We start from the raw sequence: 22563 nt of genomic DNA on the forward strand, positions 1-22563 counted from the left end.
AAAAATGAAAGAAGAAAATGATCATGCAATCTGATCAAATCACTCTAGTCTTGGTTATTAAACAGATTCTCCCTGTCAGGACCATAGGAAATGTACAGATAAAAGTATGGAGAATATGCATAGTGATATTAGGGTGTCAGTAATGGATTAAATTTGGGTCATCTCATATTCCAAAGGGGATTTTCAAGAACTATAGTTTAGTAAATGAAACACTGACATTTTGGAAAAAAAATGTGAATTTCTTTCATTGATACCCCCTCAAGATTCTCGCCCTAATTTGAGCTAACATCGTATCATGGCAGAAAAGTGCGTGTTTGTCAATCAGGTTTAAAAATGCAAAAACCCTTTCATTTCTTTACCCTGATTAAGACAAAAATGTCTAAAAAAAATGTCATTGTGGTATATTGATTTCATCCAGTCATGTTCAATATATTAAGCAAGTAATTGTTTGTTTGCATTTTGTTTACTTAGTTGTTACTCTCTTTTGGGTTCTGGCCATTTTTAAATGCTTTATTTATGCCCTTGGTTCGAGATATCCTCCGCGCGCGTTTGGTCACGTGACCAAATACCCCTCAGCTGAAACTGAGTGGTTTTTCCCATTTTTCAAACCTTACTTCCACTACGATAAGTATTCGTTTAAAATTTAATTCAAGCTTAGAGAGCGTTTTGTGTCGCATACATATTTACAAAGAGTATGCATAAGGGTCAGTGCGTTTATTGTATTATCAGTCGTTTGCTTGCTGTATTTTGAAATGAGGCTGGTAAAAATCAAACGGAGTTTCGTTAACCTGTACAGAATACAAATTCGCTCTCTGTTGATTCCCTTCTTATCGGTGTTTTATTTATCAGCTCATTTCGCTAATTTACAAGGGTTGAGAAGAAAATGTAACATCATGTTAAAACTTTGCGGGGTGAACATTCTTAAAGAGTATTATACAGCATTGATGAATGAAAATCTAAAGCTCTTTTTGAACATGGATCCCTGTCAATAAGGTTTTAATTAAATAATGAGGTAGTCCAAAGAAGAAGGACAAAAATAAGGTAAGAGAAATATTCAACAAGGAAGCTCAAAATAATACTGTTATCAACTCTTCAAATATTAACACTTCCGAATTATATTAAAACACTTTATCTTCTTTAGACGTCAAAATATCTTCTCACATAAATAAAAAATATCAGATTGAAATGGTTTTCTATTTCGTGCCTTTTGTTTCTTTCTTGGGTTTACAGGTTCAGTTGCTTCCAAATCAGCTGAAACTAACTCCAAGTTATCGTAGGGCACTGCTAATTTGCTTCGGCCAATAGTTCAAAATGTGCTAAGTGTAAACGTCGAGGAAAATTGCCTGGATTGTATTTAACTTGGTTCTCATTCGTGACGAAAACCTGACATGGTTTGCATCGAGTGAAGACAAAGGCGTTGTCCACGAAGGAGTCATTTTTTTTAGTTTACCTCGTTTTTAGAGATAGTAAAGCTGATGATAAGGAAAAATTGCGCCGAAATCTACAACTCTTTAACGGTCAACTAAAAAGGTTTAAGGTTCCAGGAATTTTCCCGACAGAGATAACGCTGCCTTTTGTAAACAGCATGAAGCCAAGAGTATTCTAAAACAAATACTCGTTTAAAAATAATCGGTGAACGACCACGATTCCGCAAGACAGTGAACCGCAGTTCGCGCCTTTCAACAGTCTCTGTTAATGCATCGGCCTACCGCTGTTGGAGCACGGTACAACAGACGCATGGGCAAGCCTTGCTCCCGTGATAGCAATCTGCTGATCTGACAGCCTACGTCTGGATGATTTCTTCATGGGAGGGGTGCCCATGTTTGCTGGCGTCGAGTAGCGATGTTGTTCTTCGGTTATCGTGTGGCAATTCTGTGAGAAGACCGGCGAGGAATATCGCTGAGGGGTCGGTTCATTATCGTAAATCGACCTCGGACGATTCTCGTAATGGGATATGGGCCGAGAATGCTCGGAGGGTTGTATTTCTCGTCTCCGTAAGGTGGAGAGCTCGAGCTCGTCGCCACCCGTAGATGCCCTTCGATGATTGGTCCGCACGGGGTGATATTCGACTTTTGTATAAAAGACAGTTTGATCAGATGACACACGTTTGAACTTTGTCAATACCGGATGGTGTCTTGTAACGTTCATCTCGCTTGAGGTTTGTGCGCGTTGTCGCGCCGGTTGACGAGTAAATGATATAGTAACCGGTTGGTGCACGGGAGTTGTTATCTCCCTCGCAGTATGATTTACATCACTGCGTACATGTCTGGCCCGAGCAGGCCGCAGTTGTGAGTCAACATAGACCTCATTGACGTTCTCTGCGCTCTGTGCTTGGCGCACTTCGACACCTACCTCGCGCTGAGGTCGGGGCTCACGCATGACGGTAAAATATGTCCCTTGGCTCGTTTCCTGGACTTTGGCCACTGATGATGGAGCCTCTAAATTCTTCCCTTTGTGACTGAAAAAGGTCTTCCATTTACGTCCACTCATGGATCCTTCACTCGTTTTCCGTCTTGCGGGAACCTCCACTGACGTCCTGTACACAGGGGTCTCGACCCGCTGAGGCTCCTCTACCGACTTGGCTCGGATGAGCCTCCCTGAGGGTCTAGAAGGCGTGGTCTGAGCACGTGCCCGGGCTTCTTCCAGTGATATTAGTTTCGTAGGAGGGGAAATAGACAGCGAAGCCATCCGTGGACCAAGGAAAGGAGCGCCAGCGATATCTGAAATGAATGAATACCTGACGGTTACTTAATGAGTTTTCTCCATATCATTGACTGAAGCAGACTGCGTAAGGCCCAGCACTTCAATGCAACCACCACAAGTCCGTTACTAAGAGAAGATGGCGGTGATCGATAAAGACACTTCCCGCGAGGCCATTTTTTGCAGAGTATATTTTGATGATTTTCAAAGCTGTAAACGGTTAAAAAAAAGATGGGGCAAGGCATGTTATAAATACAAATATGTATTTATAACAGAAAGAAAAGATCTCATGAAGGCTACTGAGCTCATGCGAGACGTTTCCAAGAAGATTTTCACAAGTGTAGTGCTGAGTAATTTTATATAGGACATTATTCCGTCATCTCGAATCTCTTAAATGAGAGTGTAGTACAAAATATCATTAGAAAAAGTTAAAACAAGTTGCCATGTATATCGAACGTACCATTCACACGATAAATCAAGCAATTTAACGCGACAAACATCTTTACCTGAATCAGCGACGATCTTTTGTTGTCTTTCCCAAGAACCCGAAGAATATCGCGGATTTGCCACGATGGCGGCGGCAGCCGCCTTCTCGTCAAAAAACACGTGAACGTTCTTAATAAGATACTCGACAATAACAGCTTGAACATTAACTTGCAGAAGGGCCGCTCCTCCGCTGTCAAGCGACATGGGTCGGAGGAGGTTTGGTGACCACACTATCGCCAGGTTCTTCGCATGCATGCCAGTCTGGGGCGAAAACGAGGCGACATGTGACAAGTGGCGTAACAAGTATTCCAGTGTTCTGTAGTGGGGAGGGGGAAGTTGCTGAACTACGTGATGGACAGCAATCTGACGTTGCAGTTCATCAGAAATATGAATGGCGGTCTGAAAAGCATAGATTACAGAACACTGTTAAGACAGTAGTGACCAGGAGTCAATATCTGAAATAATCGGTCATGTCTGTCGTTGTCCCAACACTACGATGGCAAAGAAGATGCTAATTATGAAATCAAAGCGGCCACACCAACAGTACCCCTGGAAGGTCTCTATTAAACAAGAAATAGAAGCACGGAAGAGAACGCTGACTTTGAGGCATTGATTAGGCGACGACTCCTCGATTCCACTCAGGAGCAACAAGATTGCTAATTGGAGGAACATACTGTAACTAGAAGTGGTAATCTGCAACTCGGATATTCTATTATTACGGGATTGTGGGTGTATGCAATAATTTGTAAGGCAACAATCAACGGTCGAACAAATACTCAATTACCAAAATTCATCATTTCGTTTCGTTTCGTTTAGTTTGTTACTTTTGTTATTGTTTCGACCACATTTCCGTCTATGGAATCTAACACTTATTTTGTCTCCCTTTGTGTTCAAAACGCCATTATAATTAAACTAGGTACTAATAATAATAATGATAACGATGATGATGGTGATGATGATAAAAATGATAATGATAACGATGATCAATGAAATTTAAAATAAATTTAAAAAAAAACTTAATTAATAGGGAAAAAGACGTACGACAATGAGCTTGAGCCTACCACAAACTTGTCGTAGAGATGATAAGTCAGCAACGGATTAGGTAGCTCTCTGAGGAAATTAAAGAACAAGGCAGAAGTTTTTCGACATTGTATGTCGTCTACTTGACAAGTAAAGCGACTTATGTTGCGACCCTCAGGCCCGTGCTCCCAACGATTTCAGTTCGTTCCAATTTTCAAAAGACCTATTTCGACACCGTGAAAAACTGTCGTCAATGTGGAGGAAGCCACGAAGCAAAACAAACAAAACAACACGACGCATGAAAACACATACACCTACACAAACCAAGTAAGTAAAGCAAAATTCTTTAAAGGAGGGACTAAATACAAAAGAAAAGAGGACAGCTATAGATGCAAAAAGATTTAAAACACGGATTGCGAGTAACAAGTTTGAAAAAACTATATGGGCCGGATTTCTTAACATGAACACAAGAAGACAAAGTTGTCGCTAAGAGGGGTGAAACGGGTCTCAACACAGGTTAAAAGGGATCCTTCAAGAGTTCTTACCTAAAGTACATCTTGAGCAAAGAGCTTATGCAATGTATGTCCCGGATGTAACAGTCTTTCAAAAGATCAGGTGGTTCTTCCCCATCAAATGCCAATCTGAAAAGAGAATTATATCCAAAAATTTGCAAATTTGCCTTTAAATTCGCGCTGTTGAGGAACCAAATGGACAGCAAGTGCACGCCAAGCCAAAATAATAGTTTGAAAGTGAAAAAGTGCTACCTGAGTTTCTGAATGTTGGATGACATGCCGGAGAGACGATAAATCCCATCTACGATGCCATTTTTCTCGATCACCTCGGCACATTTTACCAACACCAGAGGAACTGAAAGGAGAAGGAGTTTTATTAAAACATTTTAGACGAGAATGCAGACGTTCAAGTTCCATGGATCGTCTCCTAAATATTATCGCACCTTGCTGGTTGGTTTTCACTAAATGCTCGCCCAAGTCGCAACCAAATGTCCGTTCCCTGAAAGCAAAAGGAGGACAAACTCAAGTTACCCTTTGCCACCAAAGGTCAAACTTTTTTAACTGAAATCTCGCGTAGCCTTGGAAAAATTCAAGCTGGGCAGCGTATGAAATAAAATATTTGACTACTCACTTTAGAATACCACTCTGCAAAAGCCTCGCCTTTGATGGGCGGGAAGATAGGAACAGTCTCAAGAAAGACACAATTTTGCCTCGCTTCTTTGCAACTGTAGAAATAAAACAAAAGACAAATAATTAACTCAAAGAAAAAATACGCGCGAAAGAGAGAGAGTGCATTTCCATACTTCTAGCATCAAAATATTTCAGGCATGACCACCTGACTGACTGACCGACCGACCGATCCGTCTTTTCATGAAACTACTGGCTAACTGACTAACTGACTGTCCAACCACCAATCAGTCTTTTCATGAATTTTCTGGCTAGGTAATTAACTGACCGACTGACTGACTGACTGTCCAACCGACCAACTGACTGACTAACCAACCGACCGATCAACTAACTGGGATTTTAAAAATAGTGTCTCGAGCAATCTTAAAAAAAAGTAAAGTTACACCGATGAATACACAAACCTGGTGTCATATTTGAGGGGGCCGCGTGACCTGGCAGGGGGGTATTTCCGTCCGTTTTGTCACTGATTACTTCAACGCACTGACTTGGAAAAAATCCTACCTAAAAATTACCAAGAAGGTTTGTTAGAATGATCGACATCTAGGTCATAAGAGAGTTGTCTTTACACCCTCACTGTAAATAAGTATGGAGAAGTTATATAATATCCTCAGGTAAAATTCAAGAGTAATTAAGTGTAATCAACTGAGTTGCTAACGTAAATTGGCCACCGTTAAGAGTTTCTTTAGCCCTTCATCATTCGCTTAAGAAAGAAGTCTTTTTTCCAGGAGTAGATGTTTCCTTAGACCAATAGAATGATAGCGGCAATAATAGGGAAGTGGCAACAATAGATTTCGTCTCAAATAAATTTCAACCCATCTACTTTAAAAACAAAATTTTTCTCGCTGATGCAGAACGAAACCGTATGAAGCTTTGAGCAGTCAGTTATTATTAACTACTTGTGTTGGGGCAACACAGACTATACTGAACAGGGTTCAGTTTAAGTAATAACAGGAACTCTGACTCATTCGAACTAGATTGATGGGAGAAAAACGGGTTTGAAATCTTTTTAGCGATCAACTCAAATATTGGCATCTAAGAATGAGATCAGTTAACAATATTCAAACTAACTCCTTCAATTGTTTGCTACGCTCTAACATCTTAAGCAATAAACAAAAAGTAAATTGCATTTAAACAAGGCACGTGGTAAACCCTCACTACATCAGTTTCTCTTATTTGCCTTCAACAATGAATAAAAGTGGTAACAGTAAATATTTACCCACAGTTTAAGCACAGAGCATTATCGCACTTTGTAAACAAAGCCACAGTACCGACGTGGAAAGTCTTATAGTTCTTTTAAAATTCTCAACAATCTACTTTGACGTGTAACGTACTTGGATACAATGTACCACTCATGAACGCTAGTCCATCGGCACAGTTTCGTAGCCTCTGAAGGAAATAAAATTCAGCTTATAATTACCTCGAATCCTTGTTTTCCTCTCCACCACAAACTTTCATCAACAGGGGGCATATCAATCACAGAGATGATCCCTCCAACCTAAAGTAGTACCGATAGCGAAAAGTCACACTTAAAAGTATCTACGTACAAAACACAGTGAAATGAAAATGAAACCTGGCGAGCATTGTTAGAAAGTACCTTCGGCGGACATACAGTCCACAATATCAGTGGATTTCTGCATTTCTTTGTGAAGGAAAACAAAGCGGATACGCTATGAGGAGCAGAATGGATTGATTCCCACGTCATAAGGGGCCGCTTCAGGCTATATGAATCGCTTACATGGTAATTGCAAAACTACTAAAGGCCCGCCGTCACCACAGTATCAGTGATCGAAAAAATCTTCATTCTATTTCATAGCCGAAAAAATATATAGATGCTTCAGTGCACGGCTAAGAAATGTCTAAAGTCAGGAACATCATGGCAATTGAATTATTACGAGCAGTTATCAGTCTTGCCATTTATCCACAAGTACTCTTGATCACAACACAAAACAAAAGCCGTTTGCATGACGTCATCTTAGCAGAAGATGCATGCAAACAGTTTCGATTTTTTTTAAATGAAGTCATGCGCAACATAAGCCCATAGACTTTATCCATTTTTTAAAATCAAATTTTTCAAGAAAGTGTTTCTTGGATTAACAACAGTTACCTGTAGACTGTACATAGCAGAAAAAATGGTACCGCTTTTCAATTTAGAGTCGAAATTTATCCGAGATTGCAATCGTTTCGCTTTCTTGGCACTGTGATTGGTCTAGAAAACTCGCGCAAACTCTCAACTTATTGGATGGAAACTAGAATCAGACGCGACAACAACGCGCTCTCTCGCATATAGGAAAGGTTAAATGTGTCACTTTGGAGGTTTCACCAGTTCCTTGTATTATTTTCTTTCGTTCTGAGTGCCTGTTTTAATCATAGCAGTTTTCTATTATTGCGACACTCAATTAAAATGCACGCCAAGTTTCACTTGCATGTTTGACGTCCTACGAGCGATCTTACTCTTTCGCGAGTGTCGTTGAAATTTTCTGATGCAAAGGGCTATTTAATTAGAATTTTCCACACAAAACCAAAAATAATAACCATAATCAAAGAAAATTAAATAACTCTGAAATAATAAACGAGAACTGTTGAATCTAAATAAATAGGACAAATGATAAGACAAACAAAAAAAAACAGTAGTTAAACAAAGAACACTTTAAGTCATGTAAGTGGGTAAAGGAGGTAAACCGAGCAACCCTTCAAAATCACTATAGCATGAAACTCGAAGAGTTTAACTAAACGAACTTGAAAATCTCATTAGAGATGCTTAAGAGCACAACGTGCAATGATTTCACAATTATTTTAACATATTTTTTGCAAAGCCACGCAAGTTACACAGGAAAAATGGGCCAAAAGAAGATGTAAAAAAAATTTTAATTTAACTTAACTAAACTGCGACCGATGACCAGTTTCACACTGATTACGACACAAGATAAAGGATGACTTCCACACTTCAACCTCTACATCAAGCCATTTGGTTTGAGTTGAAAGTAGTTTTGAATAGCTTACAGTGCAAGATGCAAAAATCAATTAACATTCCAAAATTTCTAAAATGACAGTCTTGTTAAAGGTATTTCAATGCTTCCAACTGTCTAACAAAGCTGTTTGCACACTTTGCATTTTAAATCAAGTTTGGTCACGCGATCACGCTATGGTCTCCTACTAATCCTTCAAAGGAAAAACAAAACCAAGTCATTGTCTACGAGTTCATACGAAAAGAAAAAAAGAGGTTGAAGGAAGAAGCTATTCGTCGGGCACAAGTGTAAGATAAGCTAAAATAGCTGAGTGCACCCACGATGTTTTGAACCTCAGATCTTCGGAATTCACAGACCGATGCTCTTCCACTGAAGTAGAGAGAACTAGATGTAGAGCCTGGCCATAAACTTAGGCATGTGTTCTGTACACTGCTAGGATCTCATAGCTCAACAGCAAGACCTCCAAAGATCAATTGTAGAGTGTCTGACCACGAAATATACTCAGGTGGGTAAATCCGACAGTCACCTAATCTGGCCTTCAAAACATCTTTCAAAACGGCAGAATTACCACTCAGAAGCGAGGCCAAGCGGGATCAATTGAATGCACATAAAATAATAATAATAATCATAGGCAGCATTATGAAATGGTCTATGGAATTGCTGTTTACTTGTAAAAACCGGGATTGAGGGTCTGCGAGCGGATCCGGTTTCCCTATTTCATCTTTCATTTTCAAAATACTATACTAGCACCCCTCGATTCCTTTCTCCACCCAAGCGTCTCATTGTTTACTGGTGACTTTCCAGGGTATATCACTTTCTTTTTGTGGTCTTCAACTTACCTCAAGAGAAAGTTCGTCCACGGCTTGCGCGGTGTATCGTTTGACCACGTGAGCAGCTGCTATTCCTGGAACGTTGATTGGTGATTCGTCTGTCAGTAACGTGTGGTTTCCATGGTTATCGAGCTGACAAGTTAGAAATGAAGTCATGGACATGATAAGTTTGTCACACTATGAAAGCCGGGGCCGGAAAAATTCCCAGAATTTGTCTTGTCATTTTCGTTATGGAAATTTTTTTGAGAACCAAGCTCTAATTAGTAAAAATAGAGAGACATTGAAGTGAAGAAATTTGGAATCAAATGGGAGCGAGCTCTCTTAAAAATGCAGAAATCTTAAAAAATCAGTTTTCTGGTTGAACAAGCAATTGGCTAGTTCCAAAAAGCGTGCCTTCACTTTTGCAGTAATTACAAGAATAGAACATACACATATAAGCTTTCTTTCGACAACTCACCTCGAGCCAGTTCAAGACTGCACTACAGTTCATAGCATCATCAGCAAGCTCGGATACTCTGGCCAGGTAAGCCTGTACCACCTGAAAACATTCCTGTAAAAACAACGTGATTGATGATGCGGTCACGACAAGTGTTAAACAACCTTGTTTAAAAGTACCAGAATCCCTACTCTCTCTGGGTACACAAGAAACTTTCGACTACGCTGATCTTGGCTGGATGCAGGACTCTAAGCTCGTATCAGTCTGTTGCCCCGTTGATGGAGCTCTCAAACGGTAAACCAGAACTCGATACGGATCAAGGGTCACAAGTTTTCTTTTCTTTCAAGGCGGAGACAAATAGCATCTTTCCGTAAAAGCCTCCTTTGAGCCAAAAATCATTTCAGATGACTCAGTTATAAATTTGCCGGTATGTGCCTATTACGATCACTCGCGAGTGAGCTTTCAACTTAAGATACACGCCAACCCTCAAGTTACTAACATATAGATTTAGCCAAGCCCAAAAGCGGAGCTCGCATCTTTTTTTTCCCGCACGTCTCAAGGGCACAACGCCTTGCCCCAGCCAGGACTAGAACCCGGGTCGTCCGACTCGGAGCCCAGTGCACTGACCACTGGACTACTGGACAAAGCCGTGGCGTTGGCGTGCCCGCGGTACAGTTGACCACGCATGTTAAAAGTAGCACCTTGTACGGTCGTACGGTCGTACGGTCGTACGGTCGTACGGTCGTACATCCAAATTTTTTCGGCATGATGGGTTACTACTATTTTGTATAATGATGGGGCTACGCTCTGTGAGCTCCGCTATAAATGAAAAACGTAGGAAACTCGGAAAAGGCGTAAGAAAAGAACGCGAGAGAAGCGTCTTTTTTTTTCTGAGAGTAACTTACTTCGCTCCTGCAATATTTTTCACTGTCGGGAAGGCGTGCGAGAGATTTTAATTTGCTATGACTTCTGTCAAATAGGCACCTAAAAAACATAAACAAAATTTAAAGTATAATGATAATATCCACAACAACACTAATAATAATAATGATGATAACAACAACAACAACAATAAGCTCTAATATAAGAATATACTGACCAAAAACTATCTAAAACAGTCGACGGAAATTAAAGTCAAGCAGACAGCTCTTACGAGGTGGATAATCGCACTTTGCTGACCAACCAAGCACTTTGCTGATCAACCAATTTAACCCGTGTATTTTCAAATCACAAGCCATTTCATACCATAGGAAGGTCCTATCATTCCATTATGGAGTATTTAAAAAACCTGAGTGAAACAGTAAAACGGCAAAAAAAAAAAACGCGGATATGCTCTCGAGTGCGCAAAATCAGACTTCGTCACACATTTTGCAAACGAAAAACAGTTTGATCAGCCAGTTGTGCTTGCACGTTCACCAGTGTTCGCCACGACTCATGACCAATCACAAGCAGCGGTCAGCTTAACTGACCAATTACAGGAAAAAGAAAAGACATGCCACCGGTGTCAAGCGCAGAAAACACTCGAAATGAAAATAGCAACCAATTTACAACGACAAACACAGAGGAAATAACATGCATATCATCGAGTTTTAAAATTTCGATGACGGAAAAAACACTTGTTGTAGAGGGGTGTTAACATAGGAAATTCAGTATTTCGTGCACACATTAAACAAAACTCAAATCAAATTGGCCCACTCATTTCCTTATATATTGACTAAATAAGAGACAACTCCCGATTTGCCTGTTCCAAATTCTGTACTTTCCAAATTTCTATGATCTCCTGCCAAATGGATACATACCTCACTTTTATGGCTGAGCAAGTGGAACAATTTTACCTTAAACGAAGGCGCGGAAAAATTTTGCAGCCCATTTATGATTCCATAAATCCAAGCAAGCAATTTTGAATTGATGGCGTACAATACTCACCAAATCCTTAACTTAAAAATTTTATCAAAGCGTAGTTCCTACGACGAACTAAAAATTCAGTATTGCACGCTTTTTACGACTGACTGAGCAACATGATATTGTCACACGAAGTAAATGCTTCTTAAGCATGTTAATTTCGCGGATTAACTTTCCGCATCCAAACTGTCATTTTCAGCCAAATTTCGTTACAAATAAACATTCGTTGGGATAGTCTTTCAAGACTTAAGGTTTGGTTAACATTTGAAACTTTCTTCATTCTGTCGACGGCTGATGAAAAATCTTGAAAGCGTGCATATTCCATCCGTTGGCGGAACCTCTACGAATAGGGGAAGGATGCAATTGTGAAAATAAAATTCACTCATGCCATCATGAAGCGCCCAGATTTATTTCAATGCACACGCACTTTGCAGCTTTGAACTTGTTAAACGTAAATTACAAAAAAAATAACAATAACTCAGTAATAAATATACAACTGTGTTGTAAAAAAGGTCAAATTGGATACAAGAACTTAATTCTTCACAAACCAATTTTCCACTTGTTAGAAGTCTGAGGAATAAACTCATGTTTACGTCGACATAATTATATAAAAGTATTCCTGTCACAATGTGTGCGTGGTGCGTTCGAGGAGATTATTCCCACAGTAAGGAATTAAAACGTTTAGTAAAAGGACATTTAACTAAGTAAATCATGCGTAGCTACGGTGTTACACAATGTGTGCTCCGCAAAAAATTTTACCTGTGAAGTGCGCGATCAAGGAGCCGCAAGTTACCGATTGTCCTCGTCAAAATCCACGACTTTCCTCTGCATATAACGTTAACCTGTTATAGAATTTAAGACTTGTTAAATTTCCTCCTTCAAATTCCCACGAGAATACAAAGAACGAGCACAATACACCTTGTATTTCTAACATAAAGGAAACTAAAGACCGTTTTACCCAACATTCAACGCGAGAACTCAATTAGAGAGGGTGTGTCAGGCTGATATAACGATATTGAATTCAGAGTGAAATGAAAGCTTTTGAAGTCAAAACAAATCGTCTGGTTATTAGCTATAACAATAAATCCCTTACGGCAAATTGCCCATTGTCTCGATAGTGTAATAAGACAAATATCACCTACAACATCACAGCAAAAACTTAAATACAAGGCATCGAGATTAAAATCAGTGATGCATGTTTCTCTACCACCAACGACAGGAAAACATAGTCAAACCTTCTTTTGATCTTAACTGGACGGCGAGAATTTCTGAGCTTACAAGAAATAAGAGTTTGGGCAATAGTGTTTCCAAATATTTTGCTTCTAAATGAAGTATGAAAAACCCAAAGCGGGGGGTAAATTTATGACGTAATCCAATGAAATGGAACACAACGGACTTTGTCTGGTCCTGTTTTGACAGTTTTCCTGTATTGTCATGCAACATGCCCCGTGTCCATCCTTTCATGAAACCCTTACAGTGCAAAAGTAACAACCTCCGCCTGCCACATAATAATATTTTCCTTTCTCAGACTTAGCGCTCTGACTGCGCTTGTATTTCAAATGCCAGTTGGAAAATTAGACTGGTTTTCGACTTAAGATCACCATATCAAATAAGGTCAATCAGAACAAAACCGAGTAAATATTACAAAAAGCCCATGAGGAACCGAAAGTAAACAAAAGCAACTGCGCGGGAAAACACGAGTGACCAAATCGTGATTGGTTTTAGTTTCGTATCTGAATGAAGGCGATTTTCAATTGAGTGTCGAAAGACATCTAGATTGTATTGGTCTTTGCGTTACTTCTCTCTACTTCTACTCCGTGATTGGTCCAGATTAACTCGCGCCATTTTCTCAACCAATCAGGTTCACAATTAAAACTAATCGTGGCTTGGTCACTCTCGTTTTCCCGCGCTTTAAGCAGTTGAATTGTCTTTACTTTGCGTTCTCATTGGCTTTTTTGTACGTTTCCTCGCAATGGTTGGCTTTTTCGATTATTTTGGTTATGGTTTTACGAACTAAGACATTCAATCGAAATGCGTCCTAGCAGAGGGTGACTTATATTCGCAATCACGGGCGAAAAGTAATAATTCCTGCACTCCAAAAGAAATCACTCCATATGAAGTATATCACCACCCTGAAGAATGATGTAGTGGACTGTTTCTAAGTAATTCCAAGATCAAAAAGCCTAATAATATCATTATACTTCTCATCAATTAATTTTATTGGTCACCACGGGTATGACAATCTCGTTCATGTAATTACATTTACAGGTAGCTCAGTAACAAATTTAAAGAAGATTATGCCTTAGTTGAAATGATCCTACTTCGACTTTAGTTCGGACAAACAGCATGTAGCGTCATTTTGCCAACACAACAACGCCCCCTAGAGGTGATATTTTTAGCGGCACCTCTAGCCCTTCTCCCCAAAGTAATGAGAACATGACAGTCTCTTTACTAACCAAAAGTGTTCCTTCCTCTGCAGTTCCGTTATGGTATCGTTTCTCGCCTCCATTGTCTGTGTAAAGACCTATCTGTGGGCCAGGTAAATGAGAACACACAATATTGCATTAAAGAAAGACACTCTTTCGCTTTCAGACCTCTCCCAAAGTAATACGGGGGAACAAAGGCAAAAAGAACACAACTAGGACATGACTGTAGAGGTAACTGTAAGTAAAAAAAGACCACCACGTTGCATTGAGGCATCGGTAGTGTTCGGCGCTCGGTTTATTAGGATGAAAAATGTGCCATGAATTCGTAAGTGTTTAAAAATTTGGAATTTAGGCTTTCACCAGTGAAAAGCCAAGTTCGTTAAATTAATTGTTTTACCCCATTGCCTTACAAATACACATTATAGATGTAACTACTACGATATCTCTGAGTTCTTAGCTTACATCAAATATGCCCCAGAAACTATAGTTTAAATCTCCGCCATTTTAAAAGCGCACTTGGTATTATGAAACATGCCGAGTTTTGAGAGAACAAAGAGTTACTAAACCACGAAAATTTGGTGACACGCGTTTTGAAAGTTTGACTTCAGACACTGCCATGTCAAATATTAGTTTCTAACCTATATAGCGTCTTAAGCGTTTTGGTGTGTAGTATCGCTGAGTATTTTTAACAGTTGTGCCGTATTTTGACGAGCCTGCAGGGCTAGCAAAAATAAAAACAATGAGTGAAATTACTCAACGATACCACACACCAAAACGTTTAATAAGTTATTTAAGTTTTTGTTATCCAACTGGTTTATTTCATGCGCATTTCTTAAAAATTGATTGGGAAAAGCGAAGCAGATAAAGAAGTGTTGTGCGCGGCCAGCCGATCAGTTAGACAGCTGTTTTTACAGTACAAAACAATTAAATGTCCAATATCACATTAGTATTAAACTCTGGTGAAAGCTTAAACTTTAATATCGCAGGAAATTTGTCCTCGATTCGCCCTTAATTTTTTCTCTACCTAGTGCGTGCAGATGAATAGTAAGGCCGCTTGTGTGAGACTTAACAGAATTTAATTAACAATATGGCTGCACTCGAATCATACATACGATCCGAGTGCGTCAGCTTACTAAAACAGAGACTGAACGCCAAAGTGCGAGTTGTTTGAGCTCCACGCGATTTGACGTCTGCCTTTTTAGATGAATTCTTGGACGTCATACATCTTCATCAGGTGACTTGATACGAAAGACCGATCAGAAAACTCGGCGGACTTTAAGTTAATTTTCACAGAGGTTTGGGCTATCGTTTGGAATGGCAAAAGACGGTAAGTAAACGAAGTGAATTCTCATTTTACTTTTTCACGTCACGATAAAAATAACATAGTTTTTGGATCATACGTATACAGCTCCGCTAAAGTTGTTGCGTGGACAGAGCATCATCGTGACATATCTTGAGCGGATCTAACACCAGAGATTGGCCGTATAAGATATGAATTGAGCAGCGTTGAAATCACGAAATAAAAATAAAGTTTATCAGCGATAGCTTTATAAGCTTGATATGAAGAATTAATTTTCTTTCTTACTTTAAAAGAAACAATTTTCAACTGCATGAGATTAATTAGCCGACTGTAGGAAAAGAGCTATATCACTGTAGTGAGTTTTAAGCTTTCCCACGAATCGTTTTTCTCGGAACTCATGGTGAGGGAATTTGGTTCAAATTCTCTGCTGCAAATAAGCTCCACTTCCTTGTACAAGTACACTGAACTTGATTAAGTTTGATTAGGTTGGTGAAATCTCCTATAATCTAGAAGTGAAGAAAAACCATGCCCTGATTTACTACACAACCAATGATGCAAAAATTGTGAAAACAATTTTCACAGTTCATGGATGTACTAATGAAGCAGCTCCACACTCAAGCACAGAAAAATTGATATCATGTTTCAACTCACCTTCACTTGCTCACCAAGGTCCACAAAGTCGTAATGAAAATGTGGCATGTCCTCTATTCTTGGAAAACGAGAGTTTCCACCATGTTGCCTTTTAAACCATAAATGAACTACGCTTAGTAATTGGCCATCCTAGAGAGTTTCTAAAATTGACGTTTTGAGTAATAGCCCTTCATCAGAGTGAAAGTTTAACCCTTTAACTCCCATGAGTGACCAAGACAGAATTTCTCCTTACAATATCAAGACAATATCAACCAGATAAGTGATGAGAATAAAGAAAATATCAATTTGGGGATAATTAATTGATCCAATACTAAATTCCTACATTATAAGAATTGTATGGTTGACAGTAAGGAGAATTACAAATTTGATCTGAGAGTTAAAGGGTTAAATTGGTCACCATAAAAAGTTTTGAAAGCTGATGTTTTGAGCATTAGCCCTTTGTCAGGCCAATTGAATACAATATCAACTCAGTAGATAAAACCAAATCATATCCTGTTTCTGTACATCTTGGGGTATGTCAGTATAACAACAGTAGCCTACCAACAGGCTATCATTGGTACTGCAGCACTGAGCAGTGAAACAGCAAGACATGAAGGGCAGGCCTGGAATGGGCCTCGTTTCTGGGGTATTAAGTCAAGATAAATAAAGGATTCAAATTATTCCTTTATTCACAAGCATAAATGTGAGGACATAGTGTCAAGGTAAAATCGCAAGCAGGTGAACACTTTTCACAGAATGTATCACTGACTCTTAAGGTATCACAGGTATATTGATTAGGTTGCAGAATAGCCAGCCAAACTTTGGCAAGTCAGTCTTTCTTGCTTCTTGGGAAAGAAGTGGTGGTTTAAGGGCAGGAGCCAAAGAAACCTAACAACTTCCTTCCTCAAAAAAAAAACAAGTCCCTCCCTTCTTTCTCTCCCTATCAATCTTTCTCTACTTTGAAAATCTGGGAACACGGCACTTAACTCTCCAAAGAATAAGTACTGAGCAATAACTGGTTGACACTTAATAAGGAAAAAAAAACAATTTGGACTTACCTGACTTTCTTGTAAGTTCCAGTTACCCAAGTAGAGTCATCATGAACAAAGTCACCCTGAAAGAAGAAATGATCAAAGAGTTTTTTTGAAATACTTCAGTTGCATTCTCTCTCTTTGTGGCACTTTTTATGCAGTATACCCAAAAAAGAAAACAACAAAACAAAAGCAAAACATAACAAATACCAGAACACATCTTTACTTGCATCAGATATTCTCTCTGCCATAATGTATTTGGCTACAAGTAGCCTGTCAAAGGTATGATTGTAGTAATATGTACCTCTGATATCACTGAGTATTCTTCCTCATTTTAAACACAACAGGTAAAAGAAGTTTTCAATTTGTTGAAAAATCCTTTAACCAGTAGAATTTTGAAGAATTCTAAGCAATTTTGGGAAGTCACAAGAGGTACAACAGGCAGTGAATTTTACTGGTTACCACCTAAAAATGAGAATATTGATAGCTAATTTACTCAAATGTATAACCTACTCTTTCACAAAAGTTTGAACTCTTAAACAACATGGCTTTTAAAGATATAAATTAAGTCTATTCCATACATTTATATCTACAGGTGTACAAGTAATTTTCAAGCTCCATATCTTTATAGACCTCACATTGTGACGATTTTTAAGGGCCAAGTGCAGTTTTTGAACTATGTTTCATTACAAAGAAATAAATCCATACCTTGTTGTCTTGTGGTGAAGTTTTTTCCATAATAACACTTCGTTTTGTTGTTCCGGTAAAACTCAAAGGTAACTTCATCACTCTAGAGCTGTGGCTGAAAGGAGAGATTGAAAGTTTGTTTATACTGAGGCAGTTAACCTTTTAACTCCCAAGATCAGATTCTTAATTCTCCCCACAAGCTGCTACACCTTTCCTTGTAAATTACTTACAAGAATTTGGTGTTATATCAAGATAACTACTACAACCTGATGAGTTTGAGTAATCTCATAACCTGTTAGCTGTGTAATGTAAGAATATTATGGAGAGAAGTTACATTTTAATCACACCAAGGAGTTAAAAGGTTAAATGCATTATCTATTGGTTTACTGGTATATAAGACCAGTAGTAATATACCATCTTCATTACATCATCATTGCACTAGTATTTCATATCAACATTCCTATCCTAATAGTATGCGAGAATTTTGACACAATGGACTTACAAAAATGATCTAGTCCACCAAAAATCTCCTAAAGCTCAGTGATAGAGCATTTGAAGTACCAACCCTTTAACTCTCGAGATCTATTTGTTAATTCTCTGCTCTACCTGCTACCCATTTCCTTGCATATTTAGTTATGAGAATTTCATGTCTGATCAATTTAATGACTACTACCCAATATGTTTTTGATTTTTATTGAATTTGTAATTCTCTTTCAATGGTAATAGACAGCTGTACATGGAAAAATTGATTTGCTCTGGTTGGCTAGAAGTAGTACAGTTTTCAAGCAACAGAGGGCAGAGAGGAGGAAATATAGTACAGGAAATAGTTAAAACAGTCCCCCAAAAAGGTAGCAAAACCTTTAGCAGAGCTTTGAATTTTTTTGCCCCTTATAAACTCAATGGCCCTACACCTTAACATTATAAGGCTCACTTAAAATTCTAACAAGGAGAATTTGTTTAATAATGAAGAGCTTCTTCATATTGTGACAAGAATGTGCAATTCAGGGTTGATATTGTAATTAAATAATAACAGATGCTAATCACTTTTTGGGATTGAAGGGTTATGTGTATAACATTATGAAAATTGAAATTTTGATTAGACACTGTCGTTTTGACTAGACACAAGGACATTTCTTGGGTTTGAATGAATCATTTGAGCCCCATGATTCTGCATGCTAAGCTCATGAACATCTTAAAATTTTTTCATCTACATCAAAATAATATGTATCAGATTACCATGCAAATTGAAATAAAAACACTTAAGTATTTTCACATACTACAAATTGTACTTGCCCTGAATGGAAATGAAAAACTCTTCACACATCTTAACAAAGTTTGTCTTGACACTCTCAATGGAATTTTGAATTACTTTTTAAAAATTGATCCAAACTTTGGCTTCTTACACCCTAACATCAGTAGGCATATTCTCTCCACTATTCTCTATACATTTCTTAAGACCCTCACAAGGAGATTCATGCTAAAAATCAAGATCTTTTCAAGTTTAAGATCATTTTCTGAATTCTCATGAACCAAACATTTTATTCAGCAGTGACACCTTAGTGAGATTATACAAGCTAGTCACCCTTTACTAAGTAGCAAAGGGTTTAACAAAATTTAACATAATGTCCTTCTTTTGCTTTTTTTTTTTTTTTTTTGTCTTTTTTTTTTCAGCACCAAAGCTCTATTGATCCAAGCAAGTGAAGAATAAAATTTGATTTCCTGTATAGGGATCTAAGTTACATCAGGGAACCAAGTCACTAGAAGCATTGACCAATATAATATTCATGAATAAGGTGCAAGACTGGAGAAAATTGAATAAAAAGAATTTCAAATAGATCATGATTATTTGCAGTATGTCTGCCCCAGACTTTTTTATCATAACATAAATATTAATAAAGTACAGGACTACAGGCTAATTTTCCACCTTTTGAACTCTTGCACTTAAACTAAGTACTGATACCAATTATGGATTCTCTTCACAAATGCAAAAGCACTTAAGTCTTATGGTTGGTTGACTAGCAAAATATGAATATTTGCGATGAAAATATAAGTAACAGTGTACTATCTAATAGTACAATGCCAAATTTAAAACACATCACTTTCTGTTTAGAACGATCTTGACACAAGTTCATTATTTTGTTTCAAAATTTATCTTTATTTTTTCCACTTTTGTCACAATTCCTCATAAATTGCATCATATTTTTGCTGAGTCAGCGACGAATTAACAAAGTCACATCAAGTGACTTAAGCTTTTAAAATTAGCTCAGTCTATGAAAATTTGTAACACAACTCCAAAACAAACAGACTTACCCTTCAAAAAACTTTGTAACTAGATCATTCCCTGACTAAAAATTTTACGACATCTGAGTGAAGAACAGAAGAATTCGTTTCGGCGCGAACATCCTCTTGATATTTGGCTAAATCTTTATAGCTTGCGTTCAGTGAAAGTTTAATTCAAATTTTTCTTTGAAATTACAGTACTGCATACAAAATGCACCATTACCCAGCTTGAATGTACTATAACACTTTTGAGCGGTTTACTTAAACATACTAGTTAAGGTCACTGATGTTGTTAGTAGAAAGTATTACAAAAAGCAAAATCTATGAATTTTTTAACAATATTAAAGCTCATTCGCTTTAACTTTTCATCAAACGAACACTGCCTCATATCTACAATATAATCCATATCCGCCTAAAGTCTTAACGAATTTTCCGTAAGGCACACGACATCTTTAAAAGCCGGAAAAAAGATTAGTCGCCTCAGAACAAACAAATACGATTAACACTCTCATCAATCTGTCGTCTGGGAAACTGGATATCGTGCGCCGGTCTCTGCATTTTTGCTTAAATAAACAATTCCTGTATATTTTGACTCGATCAATAGATGGACTCTTCACTTCAAAATTCAGAAGGCAAACACCTACCTTATCAAGTGATCGGTGAATAGAAAAAAAATTGCGAGGCAAAATTCTCTTACCTTGAAGTTTCGTATTGCGATTGCGGGAGACCATATTTGTTAGACGGATAATAGCCTACATTACTTGGCCCTAAAATATTGGATCAAAACAGAAAAACATCACGTTAGAGCGAGTCGAGCTGACTAACATAGAGGTAAATGTCTGATTAATACTCTCATGATTCGGATAGCGAGTTGTGCGACAAAAACGAGTGATGATCCATTATACCAAGCTAAGCTAGTGATGGACGTCTCTGGGTGTGAGCCATGTCGGAAAAATCCCTCAATTCGCAGATGTTTAACGCTTACAGATTACCTGAAGGACTCGTGTCAGACGTGTACCAAGTAGCCATGTCGTATAAATGGTATTATTCGAGTTTAGTAGAATCATGACATGGTTTTGTTGATGATATTTCCTTTGTTTGTGACACCAGAGTTATCCGCCATCGTTGAAATTGCCAATCTTTGATGCCTAAATGACGTCACGAACCGTGGGCTCACTACGTTATTCCATACACCCCGTGATTCTCCGTGATCGTGATGGGAGCGTGATGCACCGTGATCTCATTATTATGAAATGCCACTCTATTTTGCATTCCTCGTTCTCTAACCTGTTCTCCTCCTTGGAGTCATCATTTTTCTTGTCAACTGAATAGTCAGTATCGGACAGATTATTTGCAATAACCAAGAGAATATAAGTTTATTATATCTACCAATAACGGGCAATACTAGCTGAGTAAAAGTAAATAAATGAATACATAAATCTTAATGAATAAATTTGTGAATTCGACCAGGACCTTTGACCAGGACTGTGGTCCTCTATTGTTTACGTTACATGCAGGCCGGACGAAAGTATTTCAATAGTGAAATACCATTTTTTACCATTTTTTTAGGGTGTTACGCGAACGTCAACGTGTTTTCGCGGGAAATTAAAGAAACCCCCCACGTATCTCAGTTCTGAAAATGAACAGATACGGAACAGGGTTGTTTCAAGGGTAGAATTGGGATGGAGGCTCCGGGTACTAGTAAACTTTCTTGCAAAGGGCTCTTTTTTTTCCCCATATCATAGATCCGCCGTAGAGACAATTTTTTACGGCTTTTTCTGTTATTTATCCATCATGCTGTTATTTACGCGGCCGCAAAAAATGAATGGATTGGTAGTGCGCCGTTCTAGGAGTCTGTACTGCTCAGTTTGTTTTGGTACACGTGTATCACTATCTATGGCTTACGAATATCCCGGGTCGCACATGATATAAGACATAATGGGTTAAGTAATTGGGACCGGAAATACCTTGAGTATCTATGAAGCCTCTATCACCAGGGATCCCTGGGGAAGATTTGGTTGATCCCCAGTGGGTGTACATAGCGACACTTATTACAAAGTTTAGTTGCACGGGGTTCAGCTCTCGCTATGCAGTTTGCAATGAAGGGCTTCCTTGTTATACTTTACTTGAGCTTATTCTATCACAGCGTCCACTGTCAAGATGAAGAATTTGACGAAGTCCAAGGAGAAGAAGATAGGCTACCACAGTATCTTAAAGATGATGGAATTCGGCGAGTCGCCAAGCTAACGAAAGACCACTTTAACAAGACGTTGAGAGCGAGTCGAATGATGGTAGTTTTATTTTATTATTCGAGCAGCGAAAAGCCAGATCCTGAAGCCGATCGATCGTGGAAAACGGACCAAAAGATGCTTGAGGTAGGAGGGCTTCGTAGCAAAGGTTTTAGATAAGTCTCAGATGGAAGCTCACATTACTCTGATCATAGTACAGCAATCGGTCAGTCGAGGTAGTGATAATACTTATCATGTATATTTTGCACGTGAAATCATTCACAGTTCTTTGTTATTGTCTCACTTGAATTTAAAATAATTAATTTTGTTGAAAATTTATTTCTCGTGTCTTTTGTGAGGGAATTCAAGTCCGTGTTGAAGTTTATCAACAGAAACAAATTTACGAATTAGTTTTATCTGAGAGATAAAACTCTACGGTTTT

At 38.4% G+C, this 22563-nt stretch overlaps 2 protein-coding genes and 1 long non-coding RNA gene across 4 annotated transcripts in view; 2 read left to right on the forward strand and 1 right to left on the reverse strand.

Annotated features, from left to right (window-relative positions):
* Window positions 1-819: 819 nt before the first annotated feature.
* Window positions 820-21050, reverse strand: LOC113668764 (rho GTPase-activating protein 32). Of its 2 annotated transcripts, XM_027184712.2 has the most exons (19): window positions 20886-21050; window positions 20591-20660; window positions 17635-17728; window positions 16954-17009; window positions 15917-16004; window positions 13996-14067; window positions 12299-12381; window positions 10543-10621; window positions 9659-9751; window positions 9211-9333; window positions 6823-6900; window positions 5807-5906; window positions 5350-5443; window positions 5162-5217; window positions 4971-5073; window positions 4752-4847; window positions 4248-4296; window positions 3207-3585; window positions 820-2720 (listed from the first exon to the last, which is right to left on the reverse strand). In XM_027184712.2, the coding sequence occupies exons 1-19, from the start codon at window positions 20920-20922 to the stop codon at window positions 1693-1695; spliced, it is 2778 nt and encodes a 925-aa protein (XP_027040513.2). In that variant the 5' UTR covers window positions 20923-21050; the 3' UTR covers window positions 820-1692. The 2 variants fall into 2 exon arrangements, with proteins under 2 accessions (XP_027040513.2, XP_089065446.1); XM_089209320.1 differs by lacking the exons at window positions 20591-20660; window positions 20886-21050 and adding an exon at window positions 19924-19971.
* LOC149044197 (uncharacterized) lies at window positions 15170-19406 on the forward strand. The gene is made up of 3 exons (XR_016187646.1): window positions 15170-15292; window positions 18340-18461; window positions 19285-19406. It is a non-coding gene; the product is annotated as an uncharacterized LOC149044197 (long non-coding RNA).
* LOC113668786 (calsequestrin-1) overlaps window positions 20509-22563 on the forward strand; it is a 45658-nt gene continuing 43603 nt past the window's right edge. The window contains exons 1-2 of the mRNA XM_089209328.1: window positions 20509-20724; window positions 21004-22268. Of these exons, the coding sequence (XP_089065454.1) occupies window positions 21981-22268 (288 nt within the window). The 5' untranslated portion in view covers window positions 20509-20724; window positions 21004-21980. The remainder of the gene's footprint in view (window positions 20725-21003; window positions 22269-22563) is intronic.

Source organism: Pocillopora damicornis, chromosome 6 (assembly GCF_964200805.1).
Source record: "Pocillopora damicornis chromosome 6, jaPocDami1.2, whole genome shotgun sequence".
NCBI lineage: Eukaryota > Metazoa > Cnidaria > Anthozoa > Scleractinia > Pocilloporidae > Pocillopora > Pocillopora damicornis.

Coding starts and splice junctions, on each gene's coding strand:
- LOC113668764 (XM_027184712.2), bottom strand. CDS start 20,922: ATGGCTACTTGGTACACGTCTGACACGAGTCCTTCAG. Junction 17,729..20,590: donor TCGCAATACGAAACTTCAAG/GTAAGAGAATTT, acceptor CTCTCCTTTCAG/CCACAGCTCTAGAGTGATGA. Junction 9,334..9,658: donor CAGTCTTGAACTGGCTCGAG/GTGAGTTGTCGA, acceptor CTAACTTGTCAG/CTCGATAACCATGGAAACCA.